The sequence below is a fragment of the Parasteatoda tepidariorum genome, chromosome 3 (genome assembly GCF_043381705.1).
Source record: "Parasteatoda tepidariorum isolate YZ-2023 chromosome 3, CAS_Ptep_4.0, whole genome shotgun sequence".
Lineage (NCBI taxonomy): Eukaryota > Metazoa > Arthropoda > Arachnida > Araneae > Theridiidae > Parasteatoda > Parasteatoda tepidariorum.
In genome coordinates this window covers 78021058-78039848 of record NC_092206.1, presented here as the reverse complement: position 1 = coordinate 78039848, position 18791 = coordinate 78021058, and the positions used below count along the sequence as shown (strand labels likewise).

At 30.7% G+C, this 18791-nt stretch overlaps 2 protein-coding genes across 3 annotated transcripts in view; one reads left to right on the top strand and one right to left on the bottom strand.

The window, feature by feature from the left end:
• The window catches only part of LOC107443197 (uncharacterized), a 26441-nt gene extending 25528 nt beyond the window's left edge, over positions 1 to 913 (bottom strand). Inside the window, exon 1 of the mRNA XM_043048571.2 lies at positions 724 to 913. The gene's annotated coding sequence lies outside the window, so the exon portion shown is untranslated. The remainder of the gene's footprint in view (positions 1 to 723) is intronic.
• A 3285-nt stretch (positions 914 to 4198) lies between these two features.
• Positions 4199 to 18791, top strand: part of LOC107443199 (chymotrypsin inhibitor-like) — a 21854-nt gene continuing 7261 nt past the window's right edge. The window contains exons 1-2 of one of the 2 annotated variants that reach the window (XM_016056992.4): positions 4199 to 4358; positions 10053 to 10294. In XM_016056992.4, coding sequence (XP_015912478.2) covers positions 4304 to 4358; positions 10053 to 10246 — 249 coding nt within the window. In that variant the 5' untranslated portion in view covers positions 4199 to 4303 and the 3' untranslated portion in view covers positions 10247 to 10294. Of the gene's footprint in view, positions 4359 to 10052; positions 10295 to 18791 lie in introns of those variants that run through there. The other variant, XM_043048575.2, reaches the window with a different exon arrangement.

Below are 18791 nucleotides of genomic sequence, written 5' to 3'. Positions count from 1 at the left end.
AAGCGAAAACGGATGTTCCATTATATATCCATCCTTCGATTTTGTACTTCTATAAACGCGAATTTCAAACATTTAAGAGACGGTTTTTAATGAAAACTCCCCGATTTTCTTACAGGTAATAAATTTTTTTTCAGGCATTGTGTTAATATTTAGTGGAAATTTGGGAAGTTTTTACAGTACCTATATGGAAACATTGCCATGGAAAAGTTTGAAGTTAAAATATCACCTTAGGAAAAGTGTGGCTAACAACCATATTGACCCAAGCTCTTCATACATGGAATTGACCTCTGTTTTGTCTCGAGTGCAAATAGTATTAGAATAATGGTATAGTTTTCCGACTACGGAACTACCTCATTTCGGAGAGCCGTAAAATTATCACCTTATTATTATTGATCTTAATCAATTGTAATTACAGATACGTTGGTAATAGATACTTAATATACCAATATACATGAACTATTGTGTTAATAGATTTTTACTCATCTCCAAAACAAAATAGTACAATATATACGAGAATTATTGAATAAAAATATTATTTCTGTACAATATTTTAATAATTTAGTTATTTTAAGCACAAATATTTTAGTAAGAAGTGAAGAAAAAAATGTGTATTTAAAAAGAATACACATTTTCAAATGTGTAAGCTATTTATCAGTAAAAAATATTAGTTTTCACTTCCAGGATTTTAGAAATGCACAAAGTATTCTTTATAAAAGACGTTACCTTAGTCAGGAGCTGTTAAAGGGAAATTCTCGTAATTCTAATCAGAAGACTGAAATAAGTCCATTTGAAAATTGTCGTCTGCTTCATTTTGAGTCTGTAAAAAATGTGTAAACAAAATAAGTATCTTTGTATGTTTTTAATGCCTTTCACTTCATTTCTCTCAGAGTGAAAAATTAAATATCGAAGTTAGATTTTGTGAGCTATAAGCAAACTGACATACGGACAGTATAATTTTTCAATTTGAACAAAATTAAATAGTAAATATTAGCCTGTCTCTTTCGTCATTTGAATATTCATACTACAAATAAATGTTATTCAAGATACAGTTTAGATGAGAATTGAAGCAATGTCAAGCATGGCAAGTATGAAGTCTGCTTCGAACGCAATATATTTTCCCATATTTTTAGATATGTAAGTTGAAGGCATAATTTAACGTTTACGTTAACCAAATATTTTATTTACAACGTCAAGACTACCACCGCCACAAATCAGACACACGTAAACATAAGTACAAATCGTTGCTACGCGACAGATAAAGTTCCTGAAGATAAGTTTTAAGGCTGTTTATGGAAAGCTTTATTGTTACCTGAAATGAATCTTTTTTGCGAATAATATGCTATTTTCATATTTGCTATGAGTTTGTAGTAGTTGCTTATGACTATTAGGTCAAGTTTAACTTATCTTCAGTCAACGCCTTCTGTGCTTATTCTGAAAATGGCGTAAAATGTCAATAAAGAGAAAAGCCACAGTTTTAAAGCATAGAAATCAGTTGCTGTTTAACTTTTTAATATTTTAATTTTTAAAAACTTACACCAATGCTGCATTGTCTGGTTTCATAAAAATTGGAGAATACGGCATTGATTTTGATAATTTTATTCTAGAGGGAAAAATGTCGCCAAATTTGCGATTTTTAAAAATTGTTTAATAACTTTTAAAATATCTAAACTATTTGTCCATTCTAGAGCCCAGATAGTTCACAATAAGATGGTATATACAGTTTGAAAATATAGCTTTGCTTGAAGTGTTAGGGACTTTCTGTTGCTTTTTTTATTTTCCCTCGCGAATTCCTTTTTTTATTTTCCCTTTTTTGAAGCTCTTTAGAGCTTCAAAAAACCATGTTCAAACTAGAGAATTGTGGCATAATTTACCATTGTTCATTAAATATGCGGAAGAATTTTCCTTCGCTAAAGACCTTCAAAAAACCATGTTCAAACTAGCGAATTGTGGTATAATTTACCATTGTTCATTAAATTTGTGGAAGAATTTAATATTTTTTTCTTCTAAAAATAAACTTATATGTTTTATTTAACGTACTCATGTGCAACAATAAATTTATTAGAATGTTTTTAATAATTACCACAATAATCATGAAATCGTAAATCCTGAAACATTTATTGGCATCAAATTACAAGCGCCATAAATGCTTTATACTGAATTAAATTTATCCTTAATGGACTGTCATTAAATTAATGATTGATAACTTTTGTTAATCTAATAAATAAATATAAAATTTTTTCTTAGCACTGCTTACATTCCTTTTTGTTGAGCGAAAAATTTATCATTCAACAAATAATAATAATAAAAAAATCGCGTCTCTGTAAACATTGTAACATATTCCGCAATAACACTTCTGAAACCTTCTTTAAAATATGCTATTATTATCTTTCCTTACCATTGAAAAGAAAATCCTTTTTGATAAATCTTAAAATATTATCAATTCGAATAAGTTTTTTTAAGAGGATGCCAACCCCCTTTTTCATATCACCCCCCATAAAATACACATTACTCGACTTCCGAAACATCCTTATGCTAGTGTGCATCAAGCGAAAACGGATGTTCCATTGAAATTGGAACAAGCTATAGGTGTTATATGGCTGCATGGGTATTATAGTACTCTTTTTAAGGTTGAATAATTTCTTTTACTTTAATGGTTTTTAAATGTAAATAAGGAGTGGAGGAGGCCCCCGTGAAGGTTTTGTTATTCGATGGGCTTGTTGTTGTTGGGTAATTTGTCATGAAAGTGCTTATCTCCCCTTCAGTCCTCTCATCCATTTAAAATATAGCTTTTTATGTTCACAATAAAAAATTCTTTCTGATATTTTCCTAATTGAATAGTAGGGCGTATAAAAAGAATCGTTATTTTTTCGAAACTCTAGCAGATTGTATGTTTTACCAAGGTGTCATATTTATCAATAAATAAATAAATAATTAAATGCCGTCAAATTTAAAAATATTTAGGTTTCTCAGAAGGAACTCAAAATATAATTTTCTGGGGGTTAAAAATGCAAAAAGTACTTAAAGAACAAAAAAATAGAACGAATTTTTGTTAAGTTATACTAAAAAAATATTAAAAAACAAAATAACATTTAAGTTTCCGGAATCTAAACGAAAACCATAAATTTTAACAAATATGCATATTTCAAATTTTAATCTAATCTGTACGCTATCGTATTACATAGATTCTAGGTTAGATTATTACTTATATAGATTTTCAGAAGACACAAATTTTAAATTTCATGAATAATTTTGTATGAAAAAAAATTATATATGAAATGTAACGTTTATGTTCTCAGAATATGAAAGAAAACCTTAGTTTTCATTAAAAAAATGTGCATGTTTCAATTTTTAAATTAATCGTTATGTTTTTGAATAGATTCCGGGTTAAATTAGTTTTCACGTCGATTTCAGGAGACACAAATGTTAAATGTCATGTATAATTTTAAAGGAAAAAAATATGTATGAGTTGTAAAAATATACAAGTTGTCCGGGAATATACAAGAAAGCCTTATTTTTCATTAACAAATGCATACATTTAAATTTTGAATTCAATCTTTGCATTATGGTTACATAGATTCCGTGTTGGAGTCAAGTGGTTTTCATGTAGATTTCAGATAACATAAGTGCTAAATCTCTCAGATATTTTTTTACTGATAATTTACATTATGGATTTAAATGTTTTGAGCTTGCAAGCTTAAATTTGTATTACATATTTGCCCCTTTAAGAAAATTTAAGTTTTTGAGGTAAAAAAAATTGTCTTTCAAGCCCGTTTCGAAGAATTTTTTGGGCCTTTCTCTCAAAAAATATTAATTCGATACTATTTCATAGCGTGTCATACATTCATACTAGTCAATCAAGCAGACATGCCTATAAAAGTCGTATTAAATGATAGATTTTATTGTAAGCAAAGGTATTTCTAAATTACTCGAACTAACTCAACAAAAATGTGTAATATCCAACAACGAAAAGCTGTAATATCCTTGACAAATGGAAATAAAAATAAATACTTGAATCGATTTACGAAATACAACGATCTCTTCATAAGTAGTAACAACATTGAAGTGATAATGAAGAATTTATGAAATATAAAATAAACAGCCAGAGGCAATAACTTTTCGAATTAAAGTCACGTTTATCATTCCAGCTGTTTTTATTAGTTCTCACATCAAATCATAACATTAGCTCACATCAAATCATAACATTAGTTACTACTTGAAATCCATATAAAACATTTTTGTTTAAAACAGATATTTCAGAATCTTTTATTCAAGTTTACAAGATGAAATTATTCAAGTTTACAAGATGAAAGCTTTCTTTTTAATCGTTGCATTGGCTGTTTCTGTTGCAGTATGCCAAGGTAGGTTCAACCTTTTGAAGAAAACTTGGTAGAGACTTTTTGTAGATTTGATGTAAAACTTCCCTTTTCATTAACGGGTAAAATTCTTGACAATTTTAAACTTACAATGCGCGAAGAAATAAAAGGATCTCCCTAAATACTTCTAATCTAAAGATCGCATCTTCACGTTTTTAATAGTTAAAGACTCAACTCAATCTGAATGGTTGAAGGGTGTGACCTTAAATGCGTTAATTAATTAATGCAGATGATATTTTAAGTTACGAAATCAGACACAGAAATGTATTGTCTCTGAATAAAACATAACTTTTTTTCCGACTGATTCGTATTTATAAACTTGAAACATAGGAAGTAACCACAATCTTAGAAATATGATCCCAATAGTTTGGTCAAGAGGGCAGTCCAAATTTTTTTTGGACCCCTTAGTTCCAGAAAAATTAAATTTTGAAAAATTTTGAAAATTCAATTTCTCAAAACTATTCTATTGATTTTGCTCAAGTTTTNTACGAAATCAGACACAGAAATGTATTGTCTCTGAATAAAACATAAGTTTTTTTCGACTGATTCGTATTTATAATCTTGAAACATAGGAAGTAATCACAATCTGGGAAATATGATCCCAATAGTTTGGTCAAGAGGGCAGTTCAAATTTTTTTTGGACCCCTTAGTTCCAGAAAAATTAAATTTTGAAAAATTTTGAAAATTCAATTTCTCAAGAACTATTCTATTGATTTTGCTCAAGTTTTGTAACTTGCCATTTAAAATTGCATTCGTTAAAAGGATTAAAACTTGCATAACTTACAATTCAAAATTTATTTAGAATATTATTAAATAAAATAACAAAAAATAATAACTAATCACCAAATGTTAAATTTTGGACCTCTTTCCTGACAAAAATAGTGGAACCATATATGCCAGATTGCAGCTATCCTATATGCAGCTACCCTATATAATACCCCTAAAAATGCACGTTTATTCAGAGAAAGTACGTTTTCGTGCCTGATTTTGTAACTTAAAGTATCGTCTGCACTAATTAATTAGCATATTTGAGGTCACCCCCCTGAACGATTAAGATTATGTCCGAGAATGCGAAGATCCGATCATCGCATCAAAAGTTAGTCAGAGCAGTCTGTTTTTAATTTGAGCGCTGTACACCACCACTCCTTCAGTTCATTCCTTATGCTTTCATTTTTCATTTTGTAGCAAATTCAACGCATAGTGTTTATGATAAAAAAAATAATAACTAATTAAAAATATATACGAATAAGTGCGTGAACAGTGAATATTAGCAGTAAATGCCAATCATCATTGTCAATTCATTATTCTCTAATTATTTATTGGCAAACAAATAGTAATGTATTAAGGTACATACAACAAGGTAGGTATAGCATACTGTGCTAATTTTCAAATTTCGAAGTCTACCATGCGTCATTTATAAGTGGCAAAGATCAGGATGGTGTTATTTGTAAGTATGATAATTTTACTTAATCTATATTCAATTCTTAAAAAAAATAAAATAAAGAAAACAAATATTAAATAAGAAAAAACGAATAGAATTATTAGAAGCTATGCTTTTTTGGATCATAGTGGATAGGATAATACTACAATCGCAATATAATGCAATATAAATTCATAATAATAGCTCTCTGCTGCGCAGTTACTAAACATATCGCTCAATCTGCTAGTTGAGAGTTGAAGTTCGTGAATTCAATCCTTGCAGCCAATTAAAAATCTGGCGTGTACCATCAGCTAAGTGTGTGCTATTTCTTTTGTAACTGAAAGTTCTCTCGTTGGTTGTGATGTTAGGAGAAAGGTGGTACCAGTTCAGATACTGTCCATGTCGTCTGACCGGGGTCCAGATTTCGCGGCATTCTCGACATGGCGGTTAAAAGATAAAGCCCTGAAAAACGGGGCGAGATGCTTGTCCTGGATGGTTGGTGTGAGGTAAGACCGGTGCATTTTTGCACAAATAGAAAATTTAAATATTTATTTTAACTATTTTAATTACTTAGACCACATGAGTTTGCAATCAGAGAACTGTTGAAATGTCAAATAACTCTAGACTATATACTAGTATATTGTTGAAACTAAATTACTAATTACTATGCTTCACTATCAAAAGAACTAGGGAACTAAGCATGTATGATTAAGCGATTCAAAAGGCACTGTTCTGGGGATTGGTGAGCGAGAGGGGGACCGTAGAATCCTAGTTCCTTACAAAGTTAAAAGGATGTCCTAACATTGTGCAGAATTTAATACAAAAAAATTATTTATGAAATGTAACATCTATATTTCCGGAGTATACAAGAAAACTTTAGTTTTCTTTAATAAATGTACAAGTTTTCAATTTTAATCTAATTTTAATGTTATGGTATTATAGAGATTCCGGGTTAGGTTAGTTTCCATGTAGATTTCAGGATATACAAGAGTTAAATGCTAAAAGTAACTAATGTTAAAGTTACTAATCCTTATTATGGAGTAAATAATTTCCTCGTCATATTAAGATTATTCTTTAAATCGTAATTCGTATTCTTTCGATTCTACAATGCCTTTGTTATAATTTTCTTGTAAATTTTTTAAAATTTCTTTTACTGATTTTTTTCTAACATCCCATGCACAATCTATAATAATAATAAAATAAAGAGTTTGTTGTTCTTGGGTGCGTGTCTCTTATAAATCCAGAACCATTTATACTATCCTTCTTAAATTCAGACAGCAGTCGCAATAGGTAATTCCAGCCCACAATCCTAAGAAATTTCCTTAGATTGTTTGAGAGAACTATTTGAAAATTGGTATTTTGCCATTGGTTAATTATTATCTATTGTTATAAATTAACCTGTAGATGAATATGTCTCGTATATTTAAAAATGATATTTGCTAGCTTACAGCTGTGCTTAATCAAAAACGAAGTTTATTGCAAGTTCTTCAAAAAATAATTCATTTTTGAATCATTATGTCAGGTAAGTTCAAACATCAACATGAATACCTATGTTACCGATTTAGTGTTTCTAAAGTTATCTGAAACCGCATGTTTATTTTGTTTTTGGTTTCGCTGTTAAACGGTGTTTCAATAAAAGTAAATAACTTAAAATCAATGAATGGTATTTGAAATAAAAAAAAAGTTAATGGTATTGTGGTAACAGGCGCTGTTTTAATCAATGCTAAATATGTTAATATAAATACTAGAGTAAGAGAATTTTTTGGTTCTCAGACAGAGATAAGTACCTTAATAATTTTCTTGATTGCGGTAAATTCTGACAATAATGAATAAGCCGCTCCGTGCTAAGAGAAACTGAATGATGAATTGAACTTATACATACGTGTTTTGCTTAATCTAATAACCTAAATCCCCCAAAGAAGCTGGATGTGCTTGTTTTGGTATATTTCTTCGGTTTTATGTATGATTTTATAGTGTTAATTAATGCCAATTTATTATGTATTTCTTTCCTGTATGAAGAACAGGTACTCAGAGAGTGTTCTATAAAAAATTAAAAATTATTTGCTAGCAAACACCAACTTGTTAATACATGTGATAGGTAAATAAACTATACTAAACTATTGAGAACAATTTATTTAATGAATACCAATATATACATTTATAGTATAATATGCAGGCCTGAAAAAGTGTTTTTATTATAACATTTTATGTTGGAAAAACACTCTTTTCATATAGCATACTTATTTATAAATTTGCGCAAAATTCAAAATTTGAACCATTTTTTTAAAAATATATCCGTATTTAATAAATGCATTATTGACACCAATAATCACTGATTTCCTACCAACATTATTCTTGTTATTATTATTAAACATACAGAATCCTGAGACGGCTAAATTTCTTTGATAAGCAAATTATAAAAAGTTGCAGATATCTTGGTTTCCAATGCATTTTCTAAGACAATTGAGACATGATGATTCAAAATTTGGAAACTTGTCACTGCGTCGTAGATATATTCATTCAACCATATATATGTGTCACTAGTACAACTTACTTTGACAAGAGTACTTATTAAAAGGGCATTAACAAAGACAAAAGTGAGAACAAGTCTGACATATATACTATAAAGAAATATCAATTTCAAGATATAACATATACACAAATTTCACACATACGCAGTCCAGATGGTCGAGTAGTTAGCGTGCCTGACTGCGAAGCCAATGGCTGCGGGTTCAAATCTCGTTCGTGGTATGGATGTTTCTCTCTGTGTGTTGTTCTCTATTGTATGATGTGTGAATGTGGCCCTCCCTATAAACGGGTATCTGTGGCTGTGTGGGTAATGTTGCTCGCCTGCGTGACTTAGGTTCACAGGTGCACACTGGGTAACGTTAAATGAGTAATACTTCTGGCATCTTCCTAGAACGTAACAGTGCAGTGCCTGCAAATTAGAATTTTTTTCTCCACACATACTGAAAAATTTCCTTAATCTAAAAGTGTATTTGCTTAGAATTTTTTAAGTAGTAGACTTGCGTTTATTCTTAGTATAGTATGTTTAGTATAGTTTAGTAAAGTATCCAACATTGATGTAGTCCATCGAAAGTGAAGTCAAGATGATACTGTTCTGGAGGTTAATTATCAGAGGCATGTTGACACCCAACTGTTGAGCCCATTAATGAATTTCTTCATAACGTATGCTTAGTCTTATAATTTCAAAGAAAGTCGGCTACAGTTGATTTTAATGCCACCAATGCATTTCTTTTTAGTATCGTTCAGTAAGTTTTGGAATAAGTTATTAGAAATTACTTTCATTACACGTGGTCCTACGAACACTCTTTCTTCCACTTTTGAATAACTCAACTCACTCAACTCTGGTATCAAAAGCATTGATTATATGTGTATGAAAAAGCATGAGTCGTTGTCTAGTGCATTGACGGCTCCAGCTTGATGTGAAGCAGGGATATATTATAACATTGCAACCAAGCAAAGGCACACGGAGGACGTATTTGATTTTTTGTGTGGTTGTATTGGGATTCTGATTGGCCAATTTTTCTTTGTGTAGCGGTTGTTTCTATCAATACTGTCTCACTCACTGATAAAAACCGTACTTGATATAACCCATCTGCATTCCGATGAGAAAGGAGATAGCATTTAAATCTTCATAGACATCAATTAAATAATCACAGACATCATTTACAGTCGAGATAGTGAGGTGACTCGCGTCTCTTTCACATATATCCAACCAGTTCTGCTGCATATTTGTTTCCATTGTGTAACAATGCTTTTTTCAAACTTGCTTGTCCCAGAGTATACTGATCGTTAAGACACGGTTCCCAGCAGATCACTGAAGTCAAGCATCACTGGCTGTGGTCAGTGTGAGGGTGGGTGACCACTTGAATCAGTATGCGTAGGGACCGAGAGTGTGCGGTATTGGTCCTCGTTAAACTGTTCTACCGTGAAGCGCTCGACTTCGCGTGCAGGTCGTCGGGCTACCGAAGCGGGGGTGCAATCCCCTCTGCAGAGGATCAAAATTGAGATGGCATGTCTTAGGATCATCCTCAGGGATGTTTCCCAGACCGTCGCCAATAGCCCATTGTGCAGATCTAGCGCGACGTAAATGAACTACAACAACAACATTAAAACTTGTTTGTTGTCTTTGGTAAGTCATGTGAATATTTAAAGGCGATGTAAAGTAACGAAATTTCTTTTTCTTGAAAAGAAGTATCTTTAATGAAATGCATTAAAAATACTTGTTTTTGCAGCTGGACAAGAGGATTGTGATGAAAGCAAAGGTGAAAAATTTGGTACCTGTTACACAGCTTGTCCTAAGACTTGTTCCAACTACAAAGATGAAGGTGGTATCTGCACCTTGCAGTGCATCATAGGATGTGGATGTCCAACTGGGACAGTTAGAAGAGAATCTGATCAACATTGTGTTAAACCTGAAGAATGCTAAAATTTGCATTGTCTGATGTTTCTTAATAAAACAATTTATTGTAGCTAATCTGTGTTTGGTTCCGTTTTTACCCTACTTAAAGTTGTTATTAGTATATTTTTGTTTTAATCAAAAAGATTTCTGTTATTCCTCGAATGAATAGAATGGTTGTTTCTAAAAATATTAGGTGAATACCTGTTCTTCTTACTGGATTAAAAAAAACAATAAACAATCAATAAGTCAGAGTTAATCAACACTACGAAATTATTCACTGCACTGAAAAACGCATTTATAACTTCCATCACGAGCTGGCGTATGAGAAATAAGTGCACCATTAAAATTTATTTCTGTGATTCAGGGGAAGAAGGTAAAGAAAATCTGAGCGAACGTGAAAGAAAGGAAATAGGAAAAGGAGTAGAGATTGTTTATTTGGCTGATGGTAGAAAATAGATGAATTAAAATCTAACTTATTTCCTATCAAAATGAACTAAATTGAAAAGCATTGAAAGGTATGCTAATTTATAATTCTCACCGAAAGAAATGCACTCATACTTAGTGCGCTTTTATCTTCTCCACCTGGGAAAAAATAAATTCCTCTGCTAAGCTCTCCAACTTGTTGTGGTTGAATAATACCAAAACAGTTATTAAATCTAAATTTTGTTGTTTATTAATAATTTTGGTCTACCTGGTGACTTTACGTTATAGTTTATTCTTATCTCGCCCCGCCCTATTTTAGGGCATACGAGAGTTGATACATACACAAATGATACATTAAAAATAGGTAAATCTCTAAAAGTTACATCAACAGTGAATATAAAAATCTGAATATCTAAAATAATGTTCAGTACAATTCTATAAAACAAGTTAAAACCAAATAAAATAATAAAGTAGTAAAAAGGTTAAATAAAAAAAAATAAAAAAAAAAACACAAAATCATCCAAAAACCAATAAATGTTAAAACTTTGCAGGAACCTGCAAAACAGTGATAAAATATAGAAGTTAAAATTCGATAAAGAGGTTAAAAGGCAGAACAAGTTAAGATTCAAAACAATCAGTTGAAAGTTGATAAAAACAATGCTTGTTAAATTAAAAATTTATAAAAACTATAGAAGTTAAAACGTAGAGAAGTTTAAAATGAAATTAGATAGATACACAAGACACCAGCAATAGTGTTCGCAGGCTCCGAGCATAGTTAAATGCGGTTCAGAGTGTCCTCCAATGTTACCTTTATAATTTGTTTAACTATGTTTCTACAGACCAACTTAGCAAAGCATTNTTCCTATCAAAATGAACTAAATTGAAAAGCATTGAAAGGTATGCTAATTTATAATTCTCACCGAAAGAAATGCACTCATACTTAGTGCGCTTTTATCTTTTCCACCTGGGAAAAAATAAATTCCTCTGCTAAGCTCTCCCTCCAACTTTTTGTGGTTGAATAATACCAAAACAGTTATTAAATCTAATTTTTGTTGTTTATTAATAATTTTGGTCTACCTGGTGACTTTACGTTATAAGAAACTTTTTTTGGTGGAACAAAACACTTGTGCAGGCGTGAAAATAAATATTATCTTATGAAAATAAATATTAATTATATTCGGTATCATTTGGCGATTGCTGACGGTCTTCTTATGATAGTCAAACTTTGCCACAATCAACTATTTTATTCTTTACTTATTACCTTTTACGGTCTATATTAAAACTAATGCTACAGTACCTTTTTTACTAAGTATCTGCATTAATATAATTGGTACATACCTATCAAAACATCAAATATTACCACAATACCTGTATTATTGATTAACAAAATGAATACGGAATTGTTGGCGTTAATAATAGTTTGGAAATTTTTACAGTTCTGCTTAATAAACGAGCACTTTTTCACCATTCATTTTGAGTTTGATTTTAATTTCTTTTATTTACATAGTTAAATTTCGATTTCAATTTATTTAATTTGATAGAAATATGTTTTAAAAGCATAATTATAAATGAAAATTGCGTGGTTTCAGACAACTTTGTAGAAGTTCTAATTTCGTGACTTATCTCTCTCATATCATTCACGTTGATTAATAATTGATATTTAATGTAAAGAATAAGAAATAATTGAATATTAAAGAGCGTAGAAAACTCCCTTTTTTGATTAAATGGAGCAGTAAGCTATCAAACAACACTGATATTATCTTTTAAATACTTGACAACTAAAATCATCTACAGTAAATTTTTATTAATGGCTAATGCTAAACTAATAATTGTTCAAACATCTCGCATGAACAATCTAACAGAAATTTGTGAATGATGATTAGAATAGGGGCTAAATTTTTTCTTTTCATCTGAGGTTCAAATTTCAGGACGACTGCACAATCAGTTTTGGAGTTATAAGAGCGACATACAGACTCACAAAATCTCTCTTTTTTTTATCTTGCTATCAAATTATTAAACAGATAATAGTTTCTAATGAAAAATAATACTTAGCATGTACTTAATAAATACTTAGCACGTTAATGTTAGTAGATGCTTATCATTTTTGCTGAGTACATGCTTATTATCTCAGCATTAATAAATATTTATTATTCATTAGGTATGTAGGTACTTGTTATTTTAGCGTTAATAAGCATCCATTATCTTAGCGTTGACTCTCATTTTTATAAGAGTTCTTAAAAACTTATTAGATATTTGCGTTAACACTTACTTTTGATCTTAGCGTAAGTAGAGACTTATTATTTTAGCGTTAAGAACACTAATTTAACAATTTTATTGCGCATATTTGATGCAACTTTAAAAGGAAATTTCAGCCATACCTCCGTACCTAAACATATTTTAAACCTAAACCTGCATCCTACCTGATTCAGCTAGGGATTCTAAATATTGAGCAAACAAATTTGCTGGGATTTTAGCACTACTAGGCTGAAGAAAATTTAAACGAGACCGTATGTTTCAGAACTCACTAATGTTTTACTGCCGAAAGAAAATTCGAATTGAAGAAATGCCAATAGTAATCGATCGAAGCCGTGATTTCTCAGGGGATAGAGCATTCGCCTTCCAATCGGGCGAACCGGGTTCAAATCCCAGTCGATACGAATTTCGCATCCGGCTTGCACCGACCCCATGAAATATCCTCAGTGGTAGACAGATCATAGGTTAGAGTCCCCTTGCCGTCTACCACTGAGAGGTAGACGGCAACCGTCTACCACGAGAACCGTGGGAGGTTGTCGTGGTCCTGCTCTCCATGTGACGCAAATGCAGGTTAGCTCCATCAAAAAAAAAGTCCTCCAAGAAGGCAAATTTTTCTCTCAATACTCGGTCCATGAGTTCCCTTGTCTTCTGAATTGGGTTCAAAATTACAAGGCTACGGACTTGAGTATTAGTAGTCGCAAACTCATAGGATTGGGTCGGCTGTTCAACGACGGTTATAAAATATAAAATAAAATAGTAATTGATCAGAACATGCTAATTACGTTATCTAACTTCAATCTTAAAATACAGGATGTACGCCTTTAGTAAAATACGAGTGGTCAAGTGCAAATTTTTATTAAATCTTCATAGTTGTGCTTGAACATAAACTGTCAAAAGTAGTGACGCGTAATGAATCATAATATCATGCGTATTTACTTCAACTATACTTTGTTGTTGTTACTCATCCTCCTGGTCTACACCAGGTCCTAAAGACCCCGTCCCCTGAGAACATTGAAAATCTTCGCCTGCTCAACCAACAGCTTCCTCCAGGAGGCTCCTAAGCAGTTAAGCAGGACTTGCGGAAAGGGACCAGGAGCAACGAGAAGAAATCTTTTTCCCATTCTGAAATTTCATGCATTTCAAGTGACCACTCCTGATTCTTGCCAAGGCTGATTGTGGAGTCCTGGGGTCTCTGCATAACAGAGACAGGCCTGGACCCTTTGCAGCGTACCAGTTATGAATTGGTAAGAGAGAAGATGAAAGTAAATTACTTTTGTAGAGAGAGTGGATTTCCGAAGGAGTTAGCTCAAATTTCTGAGTCACATGGACTGTACTTTGCATAACTTATTCGCTTCTCGGTGGATTTTGCGGCTGGTTTTGTTTTGATCACCTTTTTGATGTTGTTAGAGTAACTGTATTAAATATTCATGAAAAAGTAATTAAATAGCTACCATATCTAGTTTTAATAGACGTATTTGAGCTTTTATAAATTTTATAAATCTTATATCCCAGGTGTTGCAAGTTTAAAGAATAGTTGTTCTAACATTTAAGAAAGAATGTCTGTTTGTCAGTATGTTTATGTCTCTCTTTTAATGAGTAATTCTTTTAGAAGTTTACTTTGATGTTTTAAGTAAAAACCAAATAAGTAATGGACTACCAGTTCAAATGAGCTATCCAAAACTGTAAAAATTAGTGAAACTCCTGAAAATTATCAAAGTCATAAAATACTGGTTCTATTGGTTTTGTTCCGTAAGATCAAGAAACACTCATGTAAATGGAGTATTACTACACAGAAAGCAAATGAATTTTCTGAAAATCTGGGCCATAACACTTCAAAGCATCAAATGATTGTTTGGACAAATAGAAACAAAGACACGACATAATTTTAAGGACGTTGATGATAAAGAAAAATTAGTAGATGCGCAACAAAAATACAAAACTCTGTTGATAATATCATACATTCGTGTAAAAAAAAAAGATTTTCTTAATTAGGAACCTTAAATTTTTATTTACTTCTAACAAATACCCTTGATTAACCCACTTACTTCACCTGTTTTAATATCAATGTAACTTGAATTTATGATTAACTTACATTTTGAATTTTTTAGGTAATTTCTAAATAAAGGAGCTTTTTTTAAAGAAACAAATGTTTTGGTCCCGCTGATATCTCCTAATAAGAGGTACTACTGAATATAGTAAACGATACTCAATTTAAATCTCGAGATTTGCCTGAGGAAATTATAAACCACGCAATGTAGCGTTGAGATGAGTTTTCTATGTTATCTTACGACAGAGATGAAAATAATTTTAATATTTCTGCTGCCTATTATGCTGAAATGTCATGAACTCATATTTATAGTGTGATTTAATGGCCATCGATCAGGTTTTAAATTATAACTGAAATTCAATAAACAGAGAAATATAACATCATCGTAAGCATTTTTTTAAAAATTTTTAAAATTAAAATCAAGTTACTTTCGCCCGGACAAAGCCGGCAACAGCTAGTTGATACTAAAAACTAGTTTTCCTATCTTATACACAGTTTTCGTATTTGTGTGAAAAAATGAACAACCAATCTGTGATTGACTGAGAGTGGACATTTACCAAAAAATAAATAAATAAACAAATAAATAAATAAATAAATAAATAAATAAATAAATAAATAAATAAATAAATAAATAAATAAATAAAAACGAACAAAAGTGTTTACAAATATTTTTATTTATATTTATTTACCATTAGTACCAGATTAACAATCCTAGTGATGCAACGAGCTCTGATTTTTCGAATTCAGAAGTCTCATTAAGATTAGATCATATTGTAACAGTCTTGCTTAGGCGTCGTAAGCCAAAGCAACATTAACAGCTCAAATAGTCTCATGACTGTTATGTGATCCGGATGACTTCTCAGTACTGCACATTCTGATAATGACGTACCCTATTAGATATGAGATTCTCCAAATTTAATTTTTCCCTACTCACTCAACAACAAAATAAATGGTTTTTAAAAGAAATTTTTTTTACCATTTCCTTGATATTTATCAATTTCTATATTTTACTGAAGATGTAAATCAAGTTCAAATTGAGTTTAAAATTAAACAGCAATATTTAGGAATAATACTCGGTTGAAGCAAAAAAAATGTTGAGTTAAAAGTTTTTATTCTGTTTGTTGTATTGGATATTAATAACAAGTCATGCCAAGGTCAGCTACACGTTTTGTCGAAAGTTAAAATACTCTTAAAATTATTCTTTTCAATTTTTAAATAAATATTTATTAAGTTAATATGCAAAAATTTTCATAAACAGTGCACGACTCTTCTCTGGTGGTCTTGATAATTATAATTTTAATTGGTTTATATAAAAGATCATGAGCTCGTATACAGAATTTTTGTTTTAATGCACCCCGTCATTAAAAAGGTGTCATAAATACATAAAATAGAAAATGCATAAAAAATTCATCATGTATACAACACACAATAAATAAATTACACAATACAAAGAAAATAAAAAAAACAAGAAAAAGTTTAAAAAATGAATCAAAAAGTCAATTTAAAAATAACAATTAGAAAAAAACAATATATAAACTAAGACTTTTAATGGAAATTAAGTGACAAATATATTACAAATAATTACAGTTAGAAGAAAAAATAGGATTTAACATATTAGGAAATGACAAATACATACAAAAACAGTCATAACTAAAAACAATTCATATTAATTTAGCCATAAACTAAAAAAAATTCCGTATTAAATTACAGTATAAAGCACTGGTACTTTGGGTGGATCATCCGTAAAATAGTTAAGTCTTTTTATTGTAAAATATTATACCGTAATTTTTTTCATTTTACGTTAAGTATTGCTGTAAAAATTACGGTATATCAGATTTTTTTTCCATAATATGCTCCGGTAAAAATGGATTTGATGGTAAAAATGACCGGTATTTTGAGTGACAGTACTTTTTACCGCTATTTGATCCGTAATTTTTTTCATTGTATAAGAAAAAAAATGATGATTGGTAAACTTCCGCAGAACGTAATCGTAAGTAATCCTCTCATAAATTGTTTGATTTTTGAAATTTGAGTTTTTTAGCATTTTAAACTTCATGGTTTATTCTAGGTTTACCTGACCTGATTTTGTCTATACTTTAAATTACTTGCATTTATTCAGTTACAAATTGACATTTTTGAATAATTTTTGTTTCATTTTACTCACTATAATACGTTTAATGGAACTTAGTTGATGAATTCAAAAGTTTAAGTTTGTAAGTAATTTTCAGGGTTTAACTTTAAATTTTCAAAAAAATACAAGTTTAAAATTAAAAATTTGAAACTTAAGTCTTATATAACGCATCTTAATGAATAAAATGAAGCAATACGTGCTCAAAAATATTGATTAGTTACTGAGTAAAGAAGAAATCCTGGATATATAATTTACCACAGGTAGACATGGAGAAAGTAAAATCCTTTCTCTATCTGAAAGGGACCATTAGTTTTCTGTCGTACCATTGGTTAATGAATATTGAATTGTCAGAATTCTGAAGATCCTGCTTTGCAATAGCTAAGCCCAGGTCAGGTAAACTTAGTGTAGCATTCTTACTACTAAGTAAATATTTATGCATACTTTAAAAACTGAATAAAATACATAGTACACAATCAAATAATTTTTAATTTGCATTGACGATAACCGACGATTGAGCTGTGTTATTAAAAAAATTTCAAAAAAAAATTCGATTATAAGTAATTTTAAAACTTTAGCTTTGATAAACTATCAAAAATCTTAAAAATAAAAGCTCGAAATTCAAAATTCGAAGATTAAGTAATTTTAATGAAGAAAACGAATTAATACGTATTCAAAAATATTGATTAGTTACTAAGTAAAATCCTTAGAAGAAAACTCCGGTTGTATAACTTCTCGCAGGTTGATATGGAAATAGTAAAATACCTTTTTTAAAGGGACCCTTAATGTCTCGTCAAACCCTTGGTCAATGAATATTGAATTGATAAAATTTTACAAATCCTATAATGATGCGGAATATGTCTGTACCCAGGGCGAGTAAATTTAGTGTTGTGTACTTAGTACTAAGTAAATGTTTATACATGCTTCAAAAACTGAATAAACTGCATGGTATTTAATAAATAGTTTTTAATTTGCAGCTGATCCGCCTACATGTGATGCTAGTAAAGGTGAAAAGTTTAACAAATGCTATTCACCATGTCCTCTTACTTGTTCTAATTACAAAGAATATATAGTTTGTGGAGAAATGTGTGTCCCTAAATGTGATTGTCCAAGAGGAACAGTTCGAAGAGAGTCTGATCAACATTGTGTTGAGCCTAAGGATTGCTAAATTTTCCATAATTTGATATCCTACAATAAAAAAACATTTTCAAAATTATCGTAATTAATTTTTTTTTACTAGTTCTACCTTTTTTATAATATTACTTCATGTTGAACCAGACAATTGAACAATAATATGGAGCAATATATATTCATATCTTTCAGTAAAACAATTTTCAAAATCGTGTATGTTGAGAAATAAATGGGGTGCTATATGAACTGATATTTTTCTGTAAAATTCTTTTCAAATTTGCCGTGGTGAAAATTTTCTTTCTCATTCAATATGTATTTTTACGTTCAAGTTTATTAAACAAAACATGAGCCAATCAAACAAATAGTTCAGAATCTGTAAGATTTTCGATACAAGCTGCCACACTGCGTGGCATAGACCGATAAAGCTCCCGGATGGTATCTTGCGGTATTTCCTGCCAAATTCGATCCAATTGTCGAACGAGGTCATCAACATTCCGTGCCAGATGCAATCGCCTTCCCATCATATCCCAGACATGCTCGATGGGAGAGAGATCTGGTGATCTGGCAGGCCAAGGAAGAGTTTGACAAGC